At 46.8% G+C, this 24972-nt stretch overlaps 1 protein-coding gene across 1 annotated transcript in view; it reads right to left on the reverse strand.

Annotated features, from left to right (window-relative positions):
* Nucleotides 1-24972, reverse strand: part of BPI (bactericidal permeability increasing protein) — a 120738-nt gene that overhangs the window by 38905 nt on the left and 56861 nt on the right. The window contains exon 8 of the mRNA XM_029612869.1: nucleotides 9045-9221. Coding sequence (XP_029468729.1) covers nucleotides 9045-9221 — 177 coding nt within the window. The remainder of the gene's footprint in view (nucleotides 1-9044; nucleotides 9222-24972) is intronic.

The following is a 24972-nucleotide window of genomic DNA, read 5'->3' on the forward strand; positions in this document are numbered from 1 at the left end:
CATTTTGGTTCACAAACCGCTCGATTCAGTATTCAAATTAGACGCAAATCCACGCGGCAGCAAACGAGCGTCCAAAGCGCGCCTATGAAGCGGTAGGCATTCGCAATCCATTTTACTGTATAGAGCGGTATACAGCGCCTATACAGTATCGATGGTGCGCTGGCGCCATACCTGTCATTTCAAATGTCATTCCACCAGGTAAGTGGATGTTTCTTTTCTACAGACCCCGCATGGACACCGGGGCCGCTGCCCTGAGCATCTGGACGTCCTCTTGTTTGGAGGCCATCCCCAACCTTCCACGTCCGGACGTCCAAGGTCGGGGCTTCTATTCATGGACTTTCCCGCCTCTATCCGGGCATCCATGATTGGAGGCCCCACTGCCTTCCAATGTCCATGGCCGCTGCCTGGAGCACCTGGCCGGTCGTCCAAGGTCGCGGCTTCCGTTCATGGATGTTCATGGACGTTCCTGCCTCTTTCAGGACATCCATGACTGAAAGGCCCCACTGCCTGTACGGACATCTGTAAGCTCTGCATGTCCTTCTGTCTGGTAGATTTTCCCCTTGTATTCCATGTGCTCCTCTTCTGTTTGGTTTTACTATTCATAAATGAGCTATGCGTTCTTATTTAAGCTTTTACTACAATCAGCAGCCTCAGGGATCCCTAATTCTAGACGCAGGAGGAAGGCGTCCTTATAGGCATCCATATAGGTGTCCGCTGGCCCTCCCCCCCGAGCCTCAGGATGCCAAGCAGACGATGGAAGGCATCCGTAGAGGCTTCCATGTCTCGCTGGACCCCCGGAGCCTCAGGACGCCTAGTAGATGCCGGAGGAAGGCCTGGCGCGGCTCCCATCTCTCCGGCGTCCATAGAGTCGTCCATGTCTGGAGCCTCAGAGACGCCCAGAGATGGATGGTACAGTTGAACACATACCTCCTCCTGTCTTGCTGCTGGGTTCTCCAGTTGGCTGGGTTCTCCTTGCTGCTGGGCTCCCCTGTTGGCCTCTCCAATCTGCCCTGTAGAATTCGCTTGCCGAGCATTTCTCATTCTGCTTCTCAACCGAATGAAAAAGATCACCAGAGCCAATATATGCATGTGTCCATGACGCTGTCCGGTTCGAAGCTGACTGAACATCTCACTAATGCCAGGTTCAGGGTAGGCGGTAAATATAGAGGTTAAAGATGCGGTAAATAAGCTAGTTAAAAACGCGATAATTTGGGCGCGCATTACTGTATCGGGGGGAATAGCTAATCCGATCATTAACATATCATATATATGCGGTGGGTGGAAATGGATACGCGTCTTTTTCGGCAAGCGCTAAGGATGCATAAAAGCCGATACTGAATTACGCGTCCATCTTACGCACTCAAAACGTGCATCCAAAACGGGTTAAAAAACGTGCAACTGCAGCCGCGCTTTACTGTATCGGCCTGTGAGTTAGCAAGGACCATGATACGGATCGTGATTGGATTAGACTCATCTGGTCTAAGCTACTCTGCCGCTTCCGTGCTGCCACTGGAAGCTCTCTCTGCCCTTCGGGGTATTCTCTAACCTGGGTACCCGCTCCTCGGGGGCCCTCTGCTTTCTTTCAGGTGCCTTACTGAAATCAGGTACTCATTCCTCGAGGGCCTGCTCTCACTGCCTCGGTGCCTGTTACCATCTACTTCTGCCTGGTGGAATCGTCAACCTTACAGCTACCATCTAGTAAGGAATCTATTTCTCAGTCTGTCTCATCTACAGCTCTGCCATGCTGGGAAACCATCACCTGGATATCCCTATACCATCTTGGTGAGACGGGTCCCCTCTGCCGAGGGTCCCAGGACTGCTACCTCCGGATCACCTCACTACTGCCACCTCTAGTGGTATATATCAGCCGTACAATAAAAGACAAAACTCTGTGTCTGTGCTTCCTGAGTCTAGCCCTAGTACTGTGGCTCCCCGCGGGGCTCCTCCCCGTAGGCGTGGTCATCTGCCACAGTACCCAAGAATCCATTCAAACACCTCAAACCATAACATTGTCATTGATGTTAAGCCCTTCTAACAATTTTTCTTTTTTTCTATTAACTCTTGAGAAAACCACGGAGCTTTACTTGCTCTCCTATGGGGCCATAGCTCCCATTCCGGGGCTACCTTATTATACCTTATTAACAGATAGAATGCCATTTATTAATTGCTTTGTGAAATGATAAACTATCCCAACACTGTGTTTCAGTCTCTCCCTTCCAATCGGAAGCAAACTGTTCCACATTTACCACAGGCTGTTTCTTCATCTTATTATGGCTCAGAATATCAAATAAGATAAGGGAATGGTCTGACCATAGTACCTCATTGATTAAGCACCTTAGAATCAATCTTAAAAAGTTTGATAAAGGCTATCAGAGAAACAGGGAAACAGACCATAGATTTGTAATCATGCAAAGAAAAATTTTAAATATGCAAGTCAAAAAATGCTGTTACAGTAAGCTCACACACAAGGAGAGACAGAAAAGGGGGAAACTAGATTATATAGAAATCAATTAAAACCAAAACAGAATCCAATACTTTCCTCAATAGGACAAAGGATCTTCTGCCAATAAACATTTTTATTTTTAAAGTAAGTGCTTACAGAAATTGACTGAGGGGCCAATGTATTAAAGCACAAGCTGTTAAAGTACGTAAACTAGTCTGTAAGAGTTTTAACATGAAATCTAGACTAATGTGTTCATGAGATGAAAAGAATGCAAAATAGCTCATTACTTATTAGTTCACTGAAAAATATCAGTATTAAACTATACAAAATACATTGCAGACACATTAATGCAAAAAAAAAAACAAACCCCAACCTACACTACAACTCGGAGTTGTACATATATTTTTGCATTATCACCCTCATGCATGCACCTAGTCAACCATCTGCAGCAATGCATGGCTCATTTATACTTCATTTAACAATGGCTGTTAATACATGAAATAAACACTAAAAGATTAATTTTCAAAATGTTTGTAAAATTAGCACTTACACATTGTGAAGCAATGCCGTTCCCCCTTAAACCAGTGCAGGACCAGGCTAGGTGCCTGGTCCCCTTTAATTTCCTTTGTGAGAGAGAGCTCTATGGGTGGGGCCCAAGAGGGGAGGAATAAGAGCTGAGGCCCAGGTGGGTTAGACAGACCAGGCTCAGGTCTCTAGGAGGAAGGCATCTCCTGTAAGTAACACTGTCCAAACACTGGACTGTGCCAAAGCTGAGAGTACTGAGGGAAGCAATACTGAACTGTGAGTAACTGTTTTGAAGGGAAGACTGTCTACTGTTGTGTGATTGTGAAGCTGTAATAAAGATAAGTGTTTTAAGAAAGTCTGGAGTCAGACTACATTTGTATCTCCAGGCCTGGAGGATCACCGCTCGGTTCCACATATGGTGTCATGCATGGGATTTTTTCTCTAAACTTTGTACAGAGGAAAACCCAGCCTCCAAGCAAAGTGCAGTGTATGTGTGGCCTGCCAGAAGCAGTTTGGAGGCCAAACAGTTTGCAGACGAAAGAAGCAAAGTGTCTGTTTGTGCTGTGATTCTGCTTGTCATGCAGCCTCCCAATTTATTTATTTATTTATAACTTTTATATACCGACATTCAAATGAATATCACATCGGTTTACATACAACTGGGAAGTCAAAAAACTAGTAGAGAGAAAGGAAGAATAAAAAGTTACAATTAACAGGTAATCATAGCGGAACGGTCTAAGGGGCCAAGTCAAAGTGTTAGCAGGAAGAATACAGCAAAACTTAAAACTTTGTTGCGATAGCAACTATATTACATAATATATTTACAAAACTGTATGACAGCCAAAAGCATTAGCTGTTGCAGCAAATTGTAGTGACAATGAATAATAGTTGGGGTTTACCAGAGATGGCTATAGGTAAGTTAGGTAGTGACAGGGTTAAATAGTTGTAGTTATGGTAACTGGAGAAATGGAGACCAGAGTAATGGAGACTGGGAGGTCGGAAGAGACAAGGAAGGGATTAAGAGTATGCTTGTTTGAATAACCAGGTTTTTAACTTTTTTTTTTAAAGGTGTTTGAAACTATCCTCTTTTCAACTTTAGATTCGGTGACCTTTTGACCTTGGTGACCCCTGTCTGTCTAGTCCTGCCTCTGTCTATACTCAGGGCCTTGTCATTGAGTCTGCTTGGCTCCTTGCTTGGCCCCTCATCTCTGTAAACCTGGTGGCTCTCTGTAGCCTTCTGCATTGAGGCTTTCCTAAGCCTTCTGGTCTCTGTATGCCTTGTGGCTCTCTGTAGCCTTCTGCCTTGTGGCTTTCCTAAGCCTTCCTGTTTCCAAGCTTGCCTTGTAGCCTCCCTAAGCCTTCCTATTTCCAAGCTTGTCTTGTGGCCTCCCTAAGCCTTCCTGTCTTGAGCTTCTAAACCTCTGTCTCAAGCTTGCCTTCTGGCTCTCTAGCCTTCTGGCCCAAGCTTGCCAGTATTAGTAACCTCTGTCTTGTTCCACTGTTCCAGTGTTTCACCCCTGATCTTGGTTCCTGCCTGAGGTCCAGACCCACCAGACATTAGCCTCCAGCCCTGCAGCCTACATCTCAAGTCCACTCTGGCTTCTTTCTCCAGTCCTGTCTGACATCAGTCTACAGCCCTGCAACCTGCCTCTTCAGTTCTGCCTGACCTTTGTCTCCAGCCCTGCAGCTTGCATCCCCAGGCCTGTTCAACTTCACCTGAGCTTGCTCCTCTCCCCTCTGGATTCCAGTCCAGCTTTAGCCTTATGTTTCCTCCCTTGTTTAAGTCCTGCTGGCCACCAGAACCCAAGGGCACAACCTGTGGGGAAGGTGGCTGGTATAGGCTGAAGATCACTTAGTCTAGTCTGCCCCTGGAGTCCTGGACTGTTCCCATGGGGCTCCCCAGCTGTGCTGGGTCCTCAACCTAACAGTTTGGAGTACAGAGAGTTGTAAAGAGGACCTGTGATTCTAAACAATGTACAGAATGCAGGGGGCCTGTGGCTGTAAAACAAAGTACAAAGTACAGGGGTTCACAGAGCATGGTGGCTTCTGAGAAGGTGTGGCTCAGAAGCTGCACTGAAGAAAAGGAATTTCAGGTACAAAGGAAACTGTGAGTGGGCCTGGTTGCAGGGACAGCCAGAAAGTGGTAGGTTTGACCAGCTAAAGACAGAAACTCTGCTGGGAGTTAGATAGGGATTAAGTTATTGCTTGTTATGTAGGAGTTTTTATTTATTTATTTTTTTTTACCATTTTTTGCCTTGAAAAAAGAAAAGAGGAAGGAACATTGGTGAAGCAAGGCTGTGCTGAGCAGGTGTGGCCCTGGAAAAGCTTCCAGAGTGAACTGTGAGTGCAGTGAATGGGAACAGGGCAGGGCCCTCTTCTAGCAAACAAGCTACTCTGAAGTTTGACATGTGCAGCCACAGGAAAACTTGGAGAGGAGCAGTCAGGGTACTGCAGCAACCAGTGAAGCAAAAGCAACGAGAGTGCTGGAAGGAAAGAACAGCATGTATTTCTGTGTAGAGGGAATTCCCCAGCCCCAAGAGCTGGGTCAGAGAGAGGACCTGAGGCTCGAGGTTTGGCAGTTGGAAAGGCCAGCCAGGGTATTGGAGTGAAGGAACCCACTCCCAAACGTCCAGGCCAGACAAAGGAGTGAATATCTAGACTGGCTGGATAAGCAGTACCAACAGCTCATGGAGGAACTGCCTAAGTGGCTGGCAAAGGGTCTGGCAAGCTGACTGAGTTGTGGCAACAGTCTGAGATTGGCATTGCAGGAAGTCCTGAGAAAGACCCTGTAGGGTGTCCAAACACTACTTGGAGTCCAGAGACTGCCCCTGTGAGAAGCCCAGAGAAGGGAGCTGTGAAGGACCCTGAGAGAGAGAGGTCACAAAGGGTGACTCAGGCTGCACAGGAAGGGGCAGTATTGAGAAGTTGGATGTCAGTGCTACAGGAGGTCCTGATGAAGATCCTGTAAAGTGCCCAAACACACCAGCACTCCAGAGACAACTCCCATGAGTAGCCCAGCAAGAGAGGGCACAGAAAGGCCATGGAGATGCCATGGAGAGCCCAGATGGTGATGCTGCAGAGACCTCAGTGAGTCAGGCTGTGGAGGAAAACCTAGAGGAAGGAAGTATGGAAAGCCCAGAGGGTGGAACTGCAGAGACCCCAGTGAGTGAGGATGCAGACAACTCAGAGGAAGGAAGAGGAAGGAACCACAGAGAGCCCAGAGAGTGACACTGTGGAGACCTCAGTGAGTGAGGCTGTGAAGGAGCCAGCAATGGTGCAGTGAGTAGCCAGAGAGCACTGAGGAGATACCAAAGAAATCACTGATGGAGGCATCACAGCCACTCCAAGAAGTTCTGCTGGGGTGGAATTTGAACCCAGAGCCAGCAAGATAATTGGTTAAAGGACTGGAGTTGCAGACAGTACATTGGGTGGCAGTAGAGCAGTCTAGGGTTACCCTGGGAGGTGGGAGTGAGCATAATCCTAGAATCCTAACCCCAAGCCTAACTGGTAGGTAGCCAGATAAGATGGTCTGGGGAGGTGAGGCACTCCTATGGATGAGATCCAGGGAGAGTGAAGAGGCTCGGACCAATGAGTCCAAGCTAAGGGGTGGTTTGTGAAGTGGTGCCCCTAGATCCCCCCCTTAAACTGGTGTAGGATCAGGATAGGTGCCTGGTCCCATTTAATTCCCCTTGTGAGAGAGAGCTCTAAGGGCAGGGTCCAAAAGGGGACGATTAAAAGCTGGGACCCAGCTGGGTTAGTAAGACCAGGCCCCAGGTCTCCAGGAGGAAGGCATCTCCTGTAAAGTACCAGTGTCAAAACAATGAGCTGTGCTAAAGCTGAACTATGAGTACTGAGGGAAGCAGGTGAACTGTGAGTAATTGAGTACACTGGTCTGAAGGGAAGACAGTCTACTGTTGTGTGATTGTGAAGCTGTAATAAAGCTAAGTGTTTTAAGAAAGGCTAGACTCAGATTGCATTTGTGTCTTCAGGCCCGGGGGATCACCATTTGGTCTCACACACGTGTAAAAAGACATGTGCTCATGCACATGTTATTTTAAAAACCCAAACATACATATATAAGTAGGCATTTGAGAGCAAAATTGCATGTATAAAAAAAGGGGAGGTCCAAGAGTGTTCCTGGGTGGGGTTAACATTTACATATATAAATTGCTGTTTTACAACCTCCCAAAGCATTGCACTTGAGTCTGTTACTTGCATATATTTACACCTGCTAATTTTCTGGTATGAGAATAAAATTCCCTTATTCCTAAATATGGGCTGAATGAGGGGTGCTGGTAAACTGAAGGGAGTTATCCATCTAACTTTGTAGGTATATTCAATAGTGCAGCAGTACTATTGAATGTACCTAGCTATCTTAAAAGCAGCCAGGTAACTTTAAGACAGCACTCTGGCACAACCAGACTTAGAGCTGGATTTTTGAAGGTCGCAGACCTTTGAAAATCCGGCAGTAATGAGGGGCGAGGGGGGGGCGAAGCGGGGGACGTTTTGCATGCAATCACTCTTGAAAATGACCCCCCTAGCTGGCTAAGTCATATGGCTATCTCTGAACATCAGAGTTAGCCAATTAACTTAGCCAGCTAACTCAAATCCTCCCAGTTATGCCCTCAGAACGCCCCTACTTTATCTGGCTAAATTCTAACTACCTACCTTATTAGCCGGCTAGAATTTATCTGAACATGTGCCAAAATATTCAATTAGCCAACTAACTTCTGAGTTAGCTGGCTAAATGCTTTTAAATATGGACCTCCTTATTTATCCGGCTAATTCTTGAAAGCACCACTTATCCGCATAAGTTCCGACTTATCTGGAAAAGTGGCAACAAAGGAGCTACTTAACTGGAAAATTCCTCTAATACTACTTAGCTGCATAAGTCTTAATAAGTGCTACTTAACCAGATAAGTAGCACTTTTTGAGAGTTATCTGGTTAAGTGGTGGCTTAGCTGGATAAATCCAAACTTATCCGGCTATGTTGAAAATATATTCCACATATCTTTTAGCTATGCGAGAATGTTGTAGGGTAGATTTACGCGTATTTTTATTGTGCACACATATTTGCACACGATATAAAATAGGAGCATGCGTGTGCACATGTTTTATCTTCTAAGCATATTAATGGCCAATGATAATGCACTTTAGTACAGTGACCCCTAAGTAGCATGTAAAAGCATTTTTTGCCTTTGGCATCCATTATTATGGTAGTTATATTTGTACCCACTTTTGGCATATTTCCACAAAAATATGATAATATAAGAAATTAAATATATTGGGTCAGAAAGAAAACAGACCTAGGAATAAAACCAAAACAGGAAGCAAAAGAGTCAAGAAATAGGCAGTTGACATTTTGAAGACTCAAGTTGGTACTGTCACTGTAACTTGCCACAATAAAGACTTTTAGACTATATCACAGTGCTGAGATACAGTTAGAGAATATTGTTTGTGCACTTTGCAAAAAAGTGGAAGACTTTCTTACAAAGTATCAATAATATATGTATCCATGGCATAATAATAATGGCCAAAAATAATTACTATGGGATACTCTGTAAATCAAAACAAACCTCACCCAAACAGGCAATTTGGAAATCAGTTGAAGCAAACTGTGCAATAGGAAAAACCACATCAAAAAAGAAAGGGCAAACAAAATATATGCTACTTAATTTGGACCCTGCAGTAGTATGCGTTGGACTTGCTGCATAATCACGAGATCTACTGTACTATGTGGTTTAGACTTAGATCTACTATAAGATTGAGACTTAGCTGGACAAACTATGTTTACTGAATGTTCCGCCCCATTCATGGGTGGAGGCTGACTTAGCTGGATAACTCCAATTTATCCAGGTAATTTATCTGGTCATTATCAGATAAACTTGAAAATTTACAATTGTCCCCTTAGCCAGTTAAATTGAACTGGGCACAGGAAGAAAAACTGCGACTGGTTAATTTTAACCTGCTAACTCCTGAAGATAGCCAGTTAAGCCTTTTGAAAAGCAACCCCTAAGTGTCATGCTAACGCTTCAGTATTACAGTTTCTCTCCCCAGTGCTTGTTCATTGTCTTACCATGTCGTCAGTGACATTGAAGATCAGGGCGCCAGCTGCCTGGTACACAAAGCTGGCTGTGTTGAAGACATATTCAGACACCCCAAAGTAAACCATGAGATTGTGGTCTGCAGGGAATCCTATTACTGGAGGGGGAAAAGGAATTGTAGCACGATGGGCGAGGTCAAAAAATTCCCCCTGTAGATGGAGAGATTAAAGAATGAAACATGAGCATTTTCAGAATCAGACAATAATGCAGGCAATGCAAGGCTGAACTTACCGATAACAGGCAAGAGATAGATAAATTCATCGAAAGAAGTGTAGCTAATGTAGAGAAGTTTGAGGTCTCCACTAGATGGCCCTAGATCCCAGCCCTGAGTTATCAAGTGTAGAGGGGCAGACCAAACGAAACAGCACCTCCACCTCCCCTGAGGCATTGCTGGCGTGGTGAACTCCTGAGGCTCAAGGTAGGGTTAGAAGCAAGCAGTGTGTGTGAATTGGAGTTTTTTTTAATGTAAATTATTTTTATTGAATTTACGATGCCAAGTACAATAACATATAGTGCAGAAACAGATGTTCCTAACATGACACCCTTCCATATATCCACCCTTCTGCTTCCCACCCACTCAAAAATCATTCTGAGAATCTACCAAGTATACAGCAATATATGGTCAAACAACAATATAAAGAAATTCACAAAACATCCCAGCCCTAGATGTTCAGCAAAAGAGCATAAGATATAAAAAGGGAGGACAGTATATTAAATACACATTCTTTCTTGAAAAGAAAATGTTCAAACTATCCCAGCCCTGGACGTACAACAAAAAGCATAAAATATAAAAATGGAGGACAGTGTGTTAAATATATATTCCTACTTGAAAAAAGATTTAAAAAAACGAAGGGTATCACGAATGCATTTCAGGATATGTTTCAGGTATCTTCCCTATATTTCCTTAAATTTCTGAAGGTCTTTCCATCCCCTAGCCCATGTCTTATAATCCATCAACATTAAATCAAACATGCCTGTGGACCTCTGCCCTAGAGTAGGAGCTTCCAGGCGAAGCCAATAAACTGAAATACATTTTTTGGCGTACGCCATAGCCTTATATAGAAACCCCATCTGCTGAGTGGAAAAAGACGAGGGTTCTGGTAACAGGCCAAACAAACATATCTGGGCCTGTTTATCTACATTTCATGTTATACATATATATGTGTCCTGCCATACTTTCTCCCAAAAGGTCTGTATTACAGGGCAATCCCATATTTATTTATTTAAACATTTTTATATACCGAAAGTCGTTGGGAATATCTCATCTGTTTACAAATAACATAAAGAAGCAACAGGCTTTACAATAAACACATAAACATACATAATGTTATCAATAAAATAAAAAGAAGACAGAACTTTAAAAAACATAAAAATATCAAATAAAGTTCAAAATAAAATTAGACTAAAAAGTGCAAGCAAAATTGAATGTAAAATAAAATAAATATTAAATAAAAATCATTGATTGAACACAAATTGATTAAGTTGGCAGCAGAAATGAGTGAAAAAAGTGGTTGTGAAAAGATATTCAGGGTTATTAAGCTGAAAAGCAAAAGAGCATAATACAGTTTTAGTTTTTTCCTGAATTCTTTTGGCTTGGTTATAAGTTTTAATGTGGTTGGAATGCAGTTCCAGAGCAGGGGACCTGCCATGGAGAAGACACGTTTTCTGGTAATTTCTAATCTAGCAATTTTGACTGTCGGGACTTCAAGGAGATGTCTGTCAATTGATCTTAGGTGTTGCCGAGGCTGGTAGAAGCGTAATGAAGTGTATAACCAAATGGATGAAGGATTATGGATTAAGTTGAAAATTAAAGTTAAAATTTTATATTGTATATGTTGTTTGATTGGTAGCCAGTGGAGGTTAAGAAGAACAGGGAAAATATGTTCTTTCATTTTAGTATTTGATAGGAGGCGAGCTGAGGAATTTTGTATAAGTTGGAGTGGACAGATTGTTGATTCCAGAAGGCCTATATATAGGGAATTGCAATAATCTAAACCTGAAAGAATGATGGCTTGAAGCATGAGTCTGAAATTTGCTGGAAAGAGAAGGGGTTTTAGACTTTTTAGAAGATTAAATTTGTAAAATGAGTCTTTTACTAATTTAGATATGTTGGCTTACATGCTTAGTTTTGAATCTACAATGATGCCTAGATTTCGTGTATGGGTTACAATGGGGATCTGGTGATTATCAAAAGTAAGATGTGATGGAGAGTCACATGGTGTGTTAGAAATAGTGGATAGATGTATCAATTCAGTTTTTGCAGCATTTAGTTTTAATCTAGTATGAGACAGCCAAGTTTTAATAGTATGTAAATAAAGAGTGATTAATGAAAAGGTAAGATTCCAGGAGCAGGAATATGGAATGAGTAATTGTATGTCATCTGCATAGATCTTGAGGTCTATGCCTAGATCAGTTAGTATATGACAGTGGAAGGAGATAAATGTTGAATAACATTGCAGATAGACAAGAGCCTTGGAGGACCCCAGTTCTGGTGGTATACCATTCAGAGTGGTAGGAATCTAAATTAATTTGTTGAGGATGATTTGATATAAAGGAGTCAAACCATTGAAGAACAGTATCTCAAAGTCCTATGAATTCTAGACTAGCAAGGAGCAGGTTATGATTTAAGGTGTCAAAGGCTGTGGTTAGATCGAGAAGAATTAGGATAAAGTCGATGTTGGTGTCGAAGCCATGAATGATTGTATCAAAAGCAAATAAAAGTAGGGTCTCTGTGCTATGCCCTTTATGAAAGCCATGTTGATTTGGATGTAAGATGATGTTATTGTCTGTGACGTATTCGGTTAATTGATGAAGAACAGTTGATTCAATTACTTTAGCGAGGGTGGGCAATGAGACAATTCGGTGAAGATTAGCAAGCTCAAATGGGTCGGTTGTATTTTTCTTAGGTATGGGTCTAACCAAGGTTTGTTTGAGAATGTTGGGGAATGTTCCTGTGTTAAATGATAAATTAACTAATTGTGCTATGGATGGTGAAAGGAAATCTCGGCTGTCCTTTAGAAGTTGGCCTGGACATGGATTGTATGGTGAAGTTGAATCTTTCAGTTTGGTAAGCAAACGGGATACAGTGGAAGCATCAATTTCAGAGAAGGTGAGCCATGAGCACGAAAGTGGAGGAAGATTAATTTTCGGAATTGGCAAATGTGAAAATTCTAAGGAAATTTTAAGCGATTTTTCTTGAAAATGATGAGCAATTTTTGAACATAGGTCATTTGAAATATTGTTATGGGATATGTTTTCTTATGATGTTAAGAATTTTACATTTATGCATAAGGTCTGAGATCAGGGTGAAATTCATATGCCTTTGCAAATATTTATACACAGTAGAAAGTGTATACATTTCCTGCTGATATAATAGGAGCAAATTTTCAAAAGCTTTAGAAGTAAAGGGACCAAGATTCCCAGAAATAAGGGATTTGAAGTAACTAGCTAGCTGACAGTAGGCCAGAAAATCTTAGGATTCAAAATCAAGATGTGCATCGATTCACCGCAGGGGGCACGGGAGCGGCGGCCATTTTGTCTGCCTCCGATGCGGCTGACTCGGAGGGAGGGGATCTCCCTCCTCCATTATCCCCGCCTCACAGACCACGTGGCTTGCCGGCAGGGCTGGCTCCTCTTCCAGACAAGGCATCGGGGGTGGGGGGGGGGGGGGGCTTAAAGCGGCGGCAGCCTTTTTCTTCCAGGTTTATTTTGTGGATGCACAAAGCCTTCCTGGACGCAGAGTCTGACTGGGATTTTCAGTCTCCCCTCCCAGTCAAGGCCCCGAGGGACTCGGGGGATAGGTTCCCGGGTAGGGTGCCCGATCCAGTGGACCCGGTGGATCCAGTGGATCCGTTTTTACCGGATCCTTTATCTCTGGACGATAAAGGGGATGTGGTCTCTCCGGTAGAGGGGGATGATCCGCAGGTCCTAAGACTGTTCCGTAAGGAGGAATTGGACCACTTAATTTTGCATGTGCTCCAGGAACTGGAGCTTCCGCTGTCCCAGGATACTTCGGAGGTCTCTACGGGTGATGCTGCATTAGCAGGGCTTTGGGATCCGCCACAGATGTTCCCTTATCACCCAAAGCTTTTGCAGATTGTGTCACGGGAGTGGGAGGCTCCGGAGGGTTCCTTGCGGGTCACCTGAGCTATGGAAAAGTTGTATCCACTCCCGGTGGAGACGCTCGACCTCCTTAAGGTTCCCAAGGTGGATTCTGCAGTCACGGCTATTGCCAAGCACACTACTATCCCGGTGACTGGAGGCACAGTGCTGAAGGACCTTCAGGATCGGAAGTTGGAGGTGTTACTTAAGCGCATCTTTGAAGTGGCTGCCTTGGGAGTCCATGTGGCGGCTTGCAGTAGCCTTATGCAGTGAGCCTTACTTTGTTGGGTGCAGCAAATGTTGATGGCCCAAGATCTTCCCCCTGGAGAGGCGGAACAGGCAGCCCACATGGAATCAGCTGTCGCCTATATGGCTGATGCCCTCTATGATCTCCTCCGGACCTCAGCGCGTACTATGTCGTCGGCTGTCTCTGCGCGTCACTGCTGTGGCTCCGGAACTGGTCGGCAGATGCCTCTTCCAAATCCCAGTTCGGATCTTTTCCTTTTAGAGGTAAGTTTTTGTTTGGGGATGAGCTGGAGCAACTTATTAAAGCCTTGGGGGACAACAAGGTGTACAGGTTGCCAGAGGACAAGCCTAGAGCAGCCCGTTCTACTGGTAGCTACCGTGGCCGTTTCCGGGGGCAGCAGCGCTTTAGGTCAAAATGGGGGGCTTCGGGCTATGCCCCTCACCAGTCTGCTTCGAGAGCGCAGTCTTGGCCATCTTCCTTTCGAGGCAAGCGGCCTCAGTGAGCAGGAGCCCATGCCTTTGCCAACAACAGCAAACCCGCGCAATGAAGGGGTGCCGGCCCATTCCTCCATTCCGAACATCGGAGGTCGACTATCCCACTTTTATGAGGAATGGGTCCTGATTACTTCCGATCAGTGGGTACTAGATATTATAAGTCACGGCTACGCTTTGGATTTTGCTCGTCCCCTCCAGGATCTTTTCCTGATATCACCGTGCGGGCCACCACACAAGCAGCAGGTGGTGCTTCAGATGTTGGAGCGCTTGAGGGCTCTAGGAGCCATTACGCCCGTTCCTCCGTCGGAGCGCCGGACTGGTCATTATTCCATCTATTTTGTGGTACCAAAGAAGGATGGGTCCTTCCACCCGATTCTGGACCTAAAGCAGGTCAACAAAGTTTTGCGAGTACCTCATTTTCGTATGGAGACGTTGTCGTCGGTCATTGCGACGGTGCACAAAGGAGAATTTTTGGCTTCTTTGGATCTGACGGAGGCATATCTTCACATAGGGATTCAGGAGCACCACCAATGATTTCTCAGGTTCATGGTCCTGGGGCAACACTATCAGTTTCGTGCCCTGCCTTTTGGCCTGGCAACCGCTCCTCGCGTATTCACCAAGGTGTTGGTGGTTGTAGCGGTGAGCTTGCGTCGGGAAGGAATTCTGGTGCAGCCGTACCTGGACGATTGGCTCATTTGGGCGAAATCGGAGCAGCTCTGTCGCGCGGCAATCCGTTCGGTGGTGAGTTGTCTGCAGTCTCTGGGTTGGGTTGTCAACTTTGCCAAAAGCCAGCTGATACCGACTCAGGTGATAGAGTTCCTGGGAGCTCAATTCGATACATTGGCGGGCAGAGTCTCCCTACCTCTCGATTGCATGGACCGGTTGATGTCCCAGGTTCGGCGTCTTCTCTCTCTTGCCTCTCCAGTGGTATGCGACTATTTGCAGGTTCTTGGATATATGGCGTCTACCCTGGAGTTAGTCCCTTGGGCTTTTGCTCATATAAGACCATTGCAGAGAGCGCTGCTCTCGCGTTGGGATCCCAAGTTGGAGGAGTACCAGATCCCCCTGCCTCTGATCGAACCAGCCCGGTCCAGTCTGTCCTGATGGCTCAATCCGGATCACCTACTGAAGGGGGTCTACCTTGAGAGCCCCCAGTGGATAGTGGTAACTACAGATGCCAGCCTCTCCGGTTGGGGAGCAGTGTGCCAGTTGAGGTCGACTCAGGGCCGTTGGACCCCCTGGCAGGCACGATGGTCCATCAACAGGTTGGAGACCAGAGCGGTCCGGCTGGCCCTACGAAATTTCTTACCACTACTACGCAACAAGGCGGTATGGATCCTCTCCGACAATGCGACTGTGGTGGCCTACATAAACAGGCAAGGAGGCACCAGAAGTCGACCCATGTCCGACGAGGCCAATCTGTTGATGAAATGGGCGGAGTGCCACCTCGATCGGATTGCGGCGTCTCACATCGCCGGCATCGACAATGTTCAGGCGGACTTCCTCAGCTGACAACAGTTGGATCCCGGAGAATGGGAACTGTCGGAGGAAGCGATGAGCATGATAATACGGCAATGGGGGATTCCACACCTGGACCTGATGGCGACTCGTCGAAACGCAAAGGCGGCTCGCTTCTTCAGTCGCAGACGAGACCATGGGTCCGAAGGGGGTGGATGCCCTGGTTCTCCCCTGGCCAACACACATCCTTCTTTATTTGTTTCCTCCATGGCCTCTCATAGGAAAGGTATTGCGTCGCATAGAGTCTCACCAGGGGCCGGTAATTCTAGTCGCTCCTGAGTGGGACCGGAGGCCATGGTTTGCTGATCTGATCAACCTAGCGGTGGATGGTCCGCTACAATTCGGTCACCTACCCGGCCTGCTGCGTCAGGGCCCAGTATTTTTAGAGCAGGCAAATCGATTCTGTCTAGCGGCTTGGCTTATGAAAGGAGGCGCTTAAGGAGAAAGGGATACTCGGAGGCTGTTATTTCTACGCTTCTCCAAGCTCGAAAAACTTCTACGTCTCTTACCTATGTCAGAGTCTGGAAAGTCTTCGATTCCTGGTGTCGTGAGTTCAGTTTGTCCCCTAGCCGGGCCACTATCGTTGACATTCTGTCATTTTTGCAGGACGGGTTGCAAAAGGGCCTGTCTTACAGCTCGCTCCGGGTTCAGGTTTCGGCCCTGGGCAGTCTCCATGGTAAGATTGATGGTCATTCCATAGCAGCTCATCCGGATGTGATGCGGTTCTTGAAGGGGGCTAAGCACTTGAAACCGCCGGTTCGAGCAGTTTTTCCGTCTTGGAGTTTAAACTTGGTTCTCCAATCTCTTTGTGGCTCACCTTTCGAACCGTTAAAGCGAGCGACTCTTAAAGACTTGACGCTTAAAGCGGTATTTCTTGTGGCCATTTGTTTGGCTAGGCGCGTCTCCGAGCTTCAAGCCCTATCCTGCCACGAGCCTTTTCTACATATTTCGGATTCGGGTATCTCTCTTCGCACAGTACCTTCCTTTTTGCCTAAGGCGGTTATAGCCTTTCATGTGAATCAATCCGTCGAATTGCCAGCTTTTTCGGAGGAAGACAAGGATCTCTGGAGGTTGGACGTCCGTCGAGTTCCTTTGCGATATTTGGAGGTTACTAATCCGTTTCGATTGTCTGATCATCTCTTTGTTCTGTGGAGCGGTCCGAAGAAAGGGGTTCAGGCTTCTAAGACTACTATCGCCCGATGGTTGAAGGACGCTATTGCTTCTGCTTACATATGTTGTGGGCGCCCAGTACCGGAGGGTCTTAAGGTGCATTCTCTTCGGTCTCAGGCGGCTTCATGGGCGGAAAGCCAGAGTGTCTGGCCGCAAGAGATTTGTCGGGCGGCCACGTGGAAGTCCTTACACACATTTGCTAAGCATTACCGGTTGGATGTGAGGGATCCGAGGGTGGATTCCTTTGGCGATAGGGTGCTTCGCACGGGACTCTCCAGGTCCCACCCCATTTAGGGCAGCTTGGGTACATCCCAGCAGTCTGGACTGATCCTGGTACGTACAGGGAAAGGAAAATTAGGTCTTACCTTCAATAATTTTCATTCCTGTAGTACCAAGGATCAGTCCAGACGCCCGCCCGTGCACCGGAGAGTCCAATCAGCTGTTCATTATTTCTTGACAGGTTACATTGCAGGTCAATGCAGGTCAGTTTTTTTTCTGATCTCGAAGAGTCTCTATGGTTAACATTTGGCAAGAACAGGTTGCTTCATTTCTGGAGCAGGTTTAGTTTTAACTTGATCTAGTCACTGGTTGCAAAGTGTATCTAAGTTTTTATCTTCCTCAAGCCTTTTCTGGGTGGATATTGGTTTTTCATTCTGCTTTGTTATCAATAATACTGAGGGATCGCAGGTGGCACCCCGGGATATATGGGTGGTGCTTTTCAGTTTTCTCTCTGACTCCATCTGCTGGAAGGGAGGCATAATCCAGCAGTCTGGACTGATCCTTGGTACTACAGGATCGAAAATTATCGAAGGTAAGACCTAATTTTCCTATTTTGAGGTTGTTTTGAACTTTATTTGCTGAACTGTTCTGGTGCATTTCACATTCAGTGTGCTACCTACATTTTGTTTGCCTGTCATTAGAGACCAGTAAAGGATTTTAATGTGTGCAGTATGTTTTTTGACTAACTGGTATACAGAAGAGCCCACAAAGAAAAAAAAAAACAAAAACCCTAGGGTCCTTGAAAAATTGACTTCCTCCTCCCCTATCCCTACTATGCAAGAACCCCAGGAGCTCATGGAGCCTGCTTTTGGCCATGAGCCGCCCCATGAGCCTCTGTGCCCAAATCGGAACTGGAGCACGAGCTATGTTATATTCTTATGAAACCTTCCAGAATCTGAATTGGAGCAAGAGCTACGTTATATTCTAATGAAGCCTTCCAGAGTATTCCACCCACAACTGATGAGTATGAGGGATGAGTATGTCCAACAAACTCATCCCTTTGCATCTGTTTCCTGGCATGTCACATGACTTAATCTTTTTGTCTTTTTGGCAGCTGTGAAGTTCTCATGAATAACCATTATTCAATTTTATTCTTGTAATTGAATGCACATCACTTTTAGTTCTCACAGGATATATATAGAGGAGTTGTTTACATGTGCTAGTATTATATTTTTCTTTTCGCCTGGCAGTTCCTGCTGTTTCTTTAGAATTCCAGCTCAAGTGCAACTGGCTACAGAGCCGTGAACTTTCATTCACAAACACCCAGGATTCTTTCCCCGATTTTATATTCCTCCACTCAGCTCAATGCAGCAGTCATTGCAGTGACTGTTCTGAACCTGGAACCTGGCCAATGGGGACTCCGAGTCTGGTCACTAGGTGTCACCACTGAGCAATGGCTAGGACTCCCCCCCCCCCAGCAAAGGGACAGTGAAGGCTGACACTTGCAGCAACCCATGTCCTCTGCATGGCAGCATGTAGCACTTGTCACTGAGCCACCGAGCTGGCCCTTTTCTGATATTATTTTAAAAGAAAGCCATAAGAGCAACAGAAAACACCTTGAAGGAAAGGAAAATTGGTTCTTACCTGCTAATTTTCTTTCCTGTAGTACCACGGATCAGTCCAGACAGTGGGTTGAGCCTCCTGTCCAGCAGAAGGAGACAGAGAAAAACTGAAAGGGTATCCTATATCAGGACAGTGCTCACCCTGTGTCAATTCAGTATAAACATTAACAAAGCAGAAAGTGTAAGTTAACTAGAGAAAAGATCAAGCAAGAGGCAAAAAAGCTGCAACCGCAAACTAGAACTTCAAAATGCAAAACAGTGTTAAGAAAGACCACTCTTACATATATATCTATCTGGCAGATACTTCCGGTGCCTTATAGTACTGATATGACGAAAATGTGCAGGAAAAAATCTATGAAAGAGAAACTTCGAGCGGACATATCAAAAAACAGATGTAGACCGGGTGAGAGTCTGGACTGATCCTTGGTACTACAGGAACGAAAATCAGCAGGTAAGACCAATTTTCCTTTCCCTGTACATACCTAGATCAGTCCAGACAGTGGGATGTACAAAAGCTTCCCTAAGTAGGGTGGGACCAAGATAGTCCCGCTCAAAGCACTTGTCTACCAAAGGAGCCAAAGACTGGCACCTGAACATCAAGATGATAATGCCGAGCAAAGGTATGCAGAGATTTCCAGGTAGCCACTCTGCAGATCTCTTGCGAAGACACCAACTGACTCTCTGCCCACGAGGTCACCTGCAAACGCAAAGAATGAGCTTTTAAACCCTCTGGAACCGTCTGACCCCGACAGATATATGCCGAAGCAATCGCTTCCTTTAACCATCGAGCGATAGTAGGCTTAGAAGCTTTGTTCCCCTTACTTAGTCCGCTCCAAAGAACAAAAAGATGATCAGAGACTCGAAACTCGTTAGTAACCTGTAAATATTGCAGTAGGACTCTGTTAACATCAAGTCACCGCAGTTCTCTGCCAGGCGTGCTGGCAATGTCCTCTGGAGAAAAAGCCGGAAGCTCCACTGACTGGTTTACGTGAAAAGAGGACATCACTTTGAATAAAAAGGAGGGGATCGTTTTAAGAGAAACCCCTGAATCAGAAATTCGAAGGAAGGGCTCCCTACAGGACAAAGCTTGTAGCAGAGCAAATAGAGACAAGAAATACCGTCATAAGAGTCAGATTCTTCAGAGTGACCCGTCTCGCAGAGAACTCGAAGTACCAAATTAAGACTCCACAACGGACAAGTAGCTCGGACAGGCGGATTCAAATGCTTGGCACCTTTGAGGAACCAAACCATGTCTGGATGGGCCACCACCGTGTAACCATTGACTCGCCCTAAGAGGAACTGAGAGCCAAAACCTGCACCCATAAGGAATTGAAGGACAAACCTTTGGAGAGACCAGCCTGTAGGAAGGAGAGGACTTGGGACACCGGTACTCCGCACTCGGCACACATATTCTCAAATACTCTCCAAACCCGAATGTAAGCAAGGGAGGTGGAAGTTTTACGTACCCGCAGCAGCGTGGATATCACTTTCTCCTTATACCCCTTCTTTCTCAGTTGCCGCCGTTCAAAAGCCAGGCCGCAAGACAAAAGCAATCTGCCTGATCGAAAAATACAGGACTTTGACATAGTAGGTGAGAGATGACCGAGTCGAAGAGGACCGTCCATCGCGAGGGTCACCAGGTCCGAAAACCAAGGCCTCCGGGGCCACTCTGGCGCTACAAGGATGACCGGCCCTCTGTGGAGTTCTATTCTTCAGAGTACCTTGCTGACCAGAGGCCAGGGCGGAAACACGTAAAGTAGGATGTCGTGAAGCCAGGGAAGGACCAGGGCATCCACCCCCTGCGAGCAGTGCTCCCATCTGCGACTGAAGAATCTGGGGGCTTTCACATTCCTCAGACTGGCCATCAGGTCTAAGCGTGGAGTTCCCCACTGGCACACGATCAGCTCCATCGCCTCTTCGGACAACTCCCACTCTCCTGGGTTCAGGTGCTGACAACTGAGAAAATCGGCCTGAATATTCTCTTTCCCTGCAATGTGGGAAGCCGCTAGATGATCCAGATGGCGCTCCGCCCAGAAGAGCAGCTTGCTGGCTTCCAGCAAACAGGCAACTCCTGGTGCCTCCCTGGCGATTGATGTAAGTGACAGTGGTGGCATTGTCAGAGAGAACTCACACAGCTCTGCGACAAATCAAGGGCAGGAAGATCTTGATTGCCAGATGGACCGCTCGGGTCTCCAGATGATTGATGTGCCATCAAGATTGGACTGGAGACCATTGTCCCTGGGTAGACTGAGTCTGGCACACTGCTCCTCAGCCGGAGAGACTGGCATCCGTCGTAACAGTGACCCACTGGGGTGTTTCCAGGCGCATCCCCTTCAACAGGTAAGCGAGAGAGAGCCACCACTGCAAGCTGGTGATGGTAGCATCGGAGAGCGGTAGAGGTGTCCGGAACTCCTCCAAAACTGGCTTCCTGCGGTAAAGCAATGCTTTCTGTAAAGGACGCATATGCACAAAAGCCCAAGGAACCAGGTCTATGGTGGCAGCCATAGATCCCAGGACTTGAAGGTAGTCCCAGGCCATGGATACCGAGAGAGATAGCAGATGTTGCACTTGACCAATGAGCTTGAGCGCCCGGGCAGCAAAACTTTGCCCAAGTGGGTGTTGAAGCATGCTCTAGGAATTCCAGGACCTGAGAGGGCTTGAGATTGCTCTTGGAGAAATTGACTATCCACCCGAGGGAAGTCAGGAGTGACACGACCTTGTCGACGACTATCACACAGAGTTTCTACAACTTTGCCCGAATGAGCCATTCGTCCAGGTAAGGATGGACTAGGATTCCTTCCCAGCAGAGGAAGGCTGCTACAATCACCATGACCTTGGTGAAAGTGCGAGGAGCGGTGGTGAGACCGAATGGGAGTGCCCAAAACTGGAAGTGCCATCCCAGAGTGTTGAAGCGAGAATACTTCTGGTGCTCTTGTCGGATCGGGATGTGTAAGTAGGCCTCCATCAAGTCGAGAGAGGCAAGAAACTCGCCTGAGTGAAGTGCTGCTATTACCGCCCTCAGTGGCTCCATTCGGAAATGGGAGACATTTAGAGCCTTGTTGACCCACTTGAGATCCAGGATTGGTCGGAAGGAGCTGTCCCTTTTGGGGACAATGAAGTAGATGAAATACTGGCCAGATCTCTGTTCCTCCAGGGGAACAGGGACTATGGCCCTGAGCTCCTGAAGTTTGTCTACAGTCTGGCAGACCACCGGGCGCTTTTGACTGCCACAGGGAGATATTAAGTAGCGGTCCGAGAGATCCCAAGCAAATTCTAATGCGTAGCCTCTTGCGATGACTTCGAAGACCCACTGATCTGAGGTAATGGTGACCCATTCCTCGTAAAAGACAGACATCCACCTAAGTTGGGAATGGAGGAATGGGCTGGCCACATCTCATTGTGATGATTTTGTGGCAGAACCTTGGTGGTTACCATCTTGGAAGGGGTATCGCCCACAAAAGGAATGAGACCACAATTGAGATCTTGTGGAAATATTTCTTTGAAAAGTTCCACGCGATTTGTTGTATCTACTCTGTCCCCTGAAACGAGAGCGCGAAGGGAAGAATGACTTGGACTGTTTAGGGCGGTCCTCAGGCAGCTTATAATCTTGTTGTTGCCCAAAGATTTAATAAGCTGATCCAGGTCCTCGTCAAAAAGCAACTTACCTTAGAAAGGTAGAGTGTCCAACTGGGATTTAGAAGAGGAGTCCGCTGTCCTATCTCGCAGCCAGAGGAGGATCCTGGCCGCCACCGCAGAAAGCATGGCTCTGGCCTGCACCTGGAGGAGATCATAAAGAGCATCAGCGCCATAGGCCACCACAGCTTCAAGTCTTTCCGCCTGTTCTGCCTCTGCAGACAGGAGGTCCTGGGTGCTGAGTAATTGTTGAACCCACCTAAGACTTGCCCGCTGTATGAGACTGCCACAGACTGTTGCCCGGGCCAGGACTTCAAAAATCCTCTTAAGATAGAGTTCCAACTTACGGTCCTGAAGATCTTTTAATGCGGTTGCCCACACAACAGGGATGGTGGTCCAGTGGAAACCGATGAGTCAACTTTTGGGATCTTGAGCATCTCGAGGCATTGATCTGGTAGGGGGTAGAGTTGTCCATTGCCCTACCTACTCGGAGATTAGATTTGGGGGACTCCCACTATTGAAGCAGGAGCTACATTAGCATGGAATGAAATGGAAAAGTACATGGAGGAGCCCTAAGCCCGTCAGGACCGGGTCCACTGTCTGAGAAGTAGAGGCAATCATGGATTCTTCAGGAGGGACCTCTATACTCAGCTCGTCCAAAATAAAAGGAATGAGTGGGTCAAGTTCTTCTCAGTGGAATAATCACAAAACCCACAGTTCGTCCCCCTCGACAGGCGGGTTTGGGAGCAAGTCCGCATCCTGATCTGGGTCTGGTGGCGGAGAGGGTTGAGGCGGATAAGGGGGAATCTAGTACGCCCGATACAGTCCTGACCCTGACAGAACCCTGCGAATCTGGGGCGTGAGGGGCCTGCCCATCAGACACCCGAGGAACCTTAGCCGGGGGGGGGAGGCCCGAGGAAGGATCGTCCTGCTCTTCCAGGCTGTCTAGAAAAGATTTGTGCATCAAAACAACAAACTCCGGGGAAAAACGGTGACGAGTTTTCCCGGGTATGGGGAGAGGGGGAACCTGGTGGGAAAGGTCAGGGTCCATCCCCGGGAAGTCCACGGGGCTTAGATCCGGCAGCAAATCACAAAAATCATGCTCCCCTCCCCCCTCCGGCCCCGAATCTGCTGTAAGACCTAAAGGTAAAATGGCCACCGTTCCCGCGGTTTTTCTTGAGGGGACCGGCCTGGGAGCAAGTTTGTGGTCCGACCACGGACAGCTGAGTTCGCTGCCACAGCTGAGGGGTCCTCCTCGCCAGACAAGCAGAGGGAACACAGCAGGCAAGCAGAGGGAACACAGCAGGCAAAGCAGGCACAGCAGGCAAAGCAGGCTCCCCGCAGGCAAGGCAGACAGCTGAGCGCGGCATAAGAAAACAAGCTGCCACGGAGAAAAAATGAAATCAGCTGAGCTGGGCTGAGAGCACGAGCGGGAGCAGGCGATTCAGCTCTGCTATGCTCCTCTTTCCACTGCACTTCAAAGACAATCGCGGGTGCCGGCAAAAGTGCTTTTCATTAATTAAGTGCTGAAACTTAACAGAGCAGAGGCCGGGAAACAGCTCTGCAGTGGGACCCGAGGCATGAGTCTTCTGAGGGGTCACCCAAGCACAAGGGGGAGTGACTGGACCATCAGAATCACCCCAGCCAGGCAAAAGGCTCCGGGAATAAGGGATCCTAGGCTGAATAATCAAGGGGAAATCCCCCCTACGACCCTGTAAGAGCTGTGAGACAGAACTGTCTCACTTAAGAACAAGACCTACAAATTTATTGGCACTGCAAATGTAATCCATTGTTCCCTGTATGTACCCGGATCAGTACAAACAGTGGGTTGAGCCTCCTGTCCAGCAGATGGAGACAGAGAAAAACTGAAAGGATATCCTATATCAGGACAGTGCTCACCCTGTATCCCCAGTATTTCTCTGTCTCCAGCAGACGCAGGCAGTTGAACCTGTGGTTCCCTCTTCCTTGCTGTTTTCTCTCTCTCAGTGGGAATTTCTTCCTACCTTTGGGTTATAGAAACATAGAAACATAGAAATGATGGCAGAAGAAGACCAAACGGCCCATCCAGTCTGCCCAGCAAGCTTCGCAATTTTTTTCTCATACTTATCTGTTACTCTTGGCTCTTAGTAACCCTTTGGTTCTATTTCCCTTCCACCCCCACCATTAATGCAAAGAGCAGTGTTGGTGCTGCATCTAAGTGAAATATCTAGCTTAATTAGTTAGGGGTAGTAACCGCCGCAATAAGCAAGCTACACCCATGCTTATTTGTTTACCCAGACTATGTGATTCAGTCCTTGTTGGTTGTTGTCTGTATATAGATCCACTTTTCTTCATTCCCTCTGCCGTTGAAGCAGAAAGCTATGCTGGATATGCATGAAGTATCAGACTTTCTCCCCTGCCATTGAAGCAGAGAGCTATGCTGGATATGCATGAAGTATCAGACTTTCTCCCCTGCCGTTGAAGCAGAGAGCTATGCTGATTATGCATTGAAAGTAAAGTATCAGGCTTTTTTGGTTTGGGGTAGTAACCGCAGTAACAAGCAATCTACTCCCCGCTTTTTGTGAATGCAAATCTTTTTCCACATTTCCTCTTGCTGTTGAAGCTTAGAGCAATTGTTTATTGAATAAGGGTATTATCTCCAGGTAGTAGCCATAATTCCCGCGAGCCACGCACTCTTTATTCACGTCCTCTAGACTTTATGGATCCACAGTATTTATCCCACGCCCCTTTAAAGTCCTTCACAGTTCTGGTCTTCACCACTTCCTCCGGAAGGGCATTCCAGGCATCCACCACCCTCTCTGTGAAGAGAGGGTGGTGGAGTCTTCCTCCCTGCAGCTTCAAATCGTGACCCCTGGTTCTGCTGATTTTTTTCCGACGGAAAAGGTTTGTTGTTGTC

This window comes from Rhinatrema bivittatum, chromosome 8, assembly GCF_901001135.1.
Source record: "Rhinatrema bivittatum chromosome 8, aRhiBiv1.1, whole genome shotgun sequence".
In the NCBI taxonomy this organism is placed as follows: Eukaryota; Metazoa; Chordata; class Amphibia; order Gymnophiona; family Rhinatrematidae; genus Rhinatrema; species Rhinatrema bivittatum.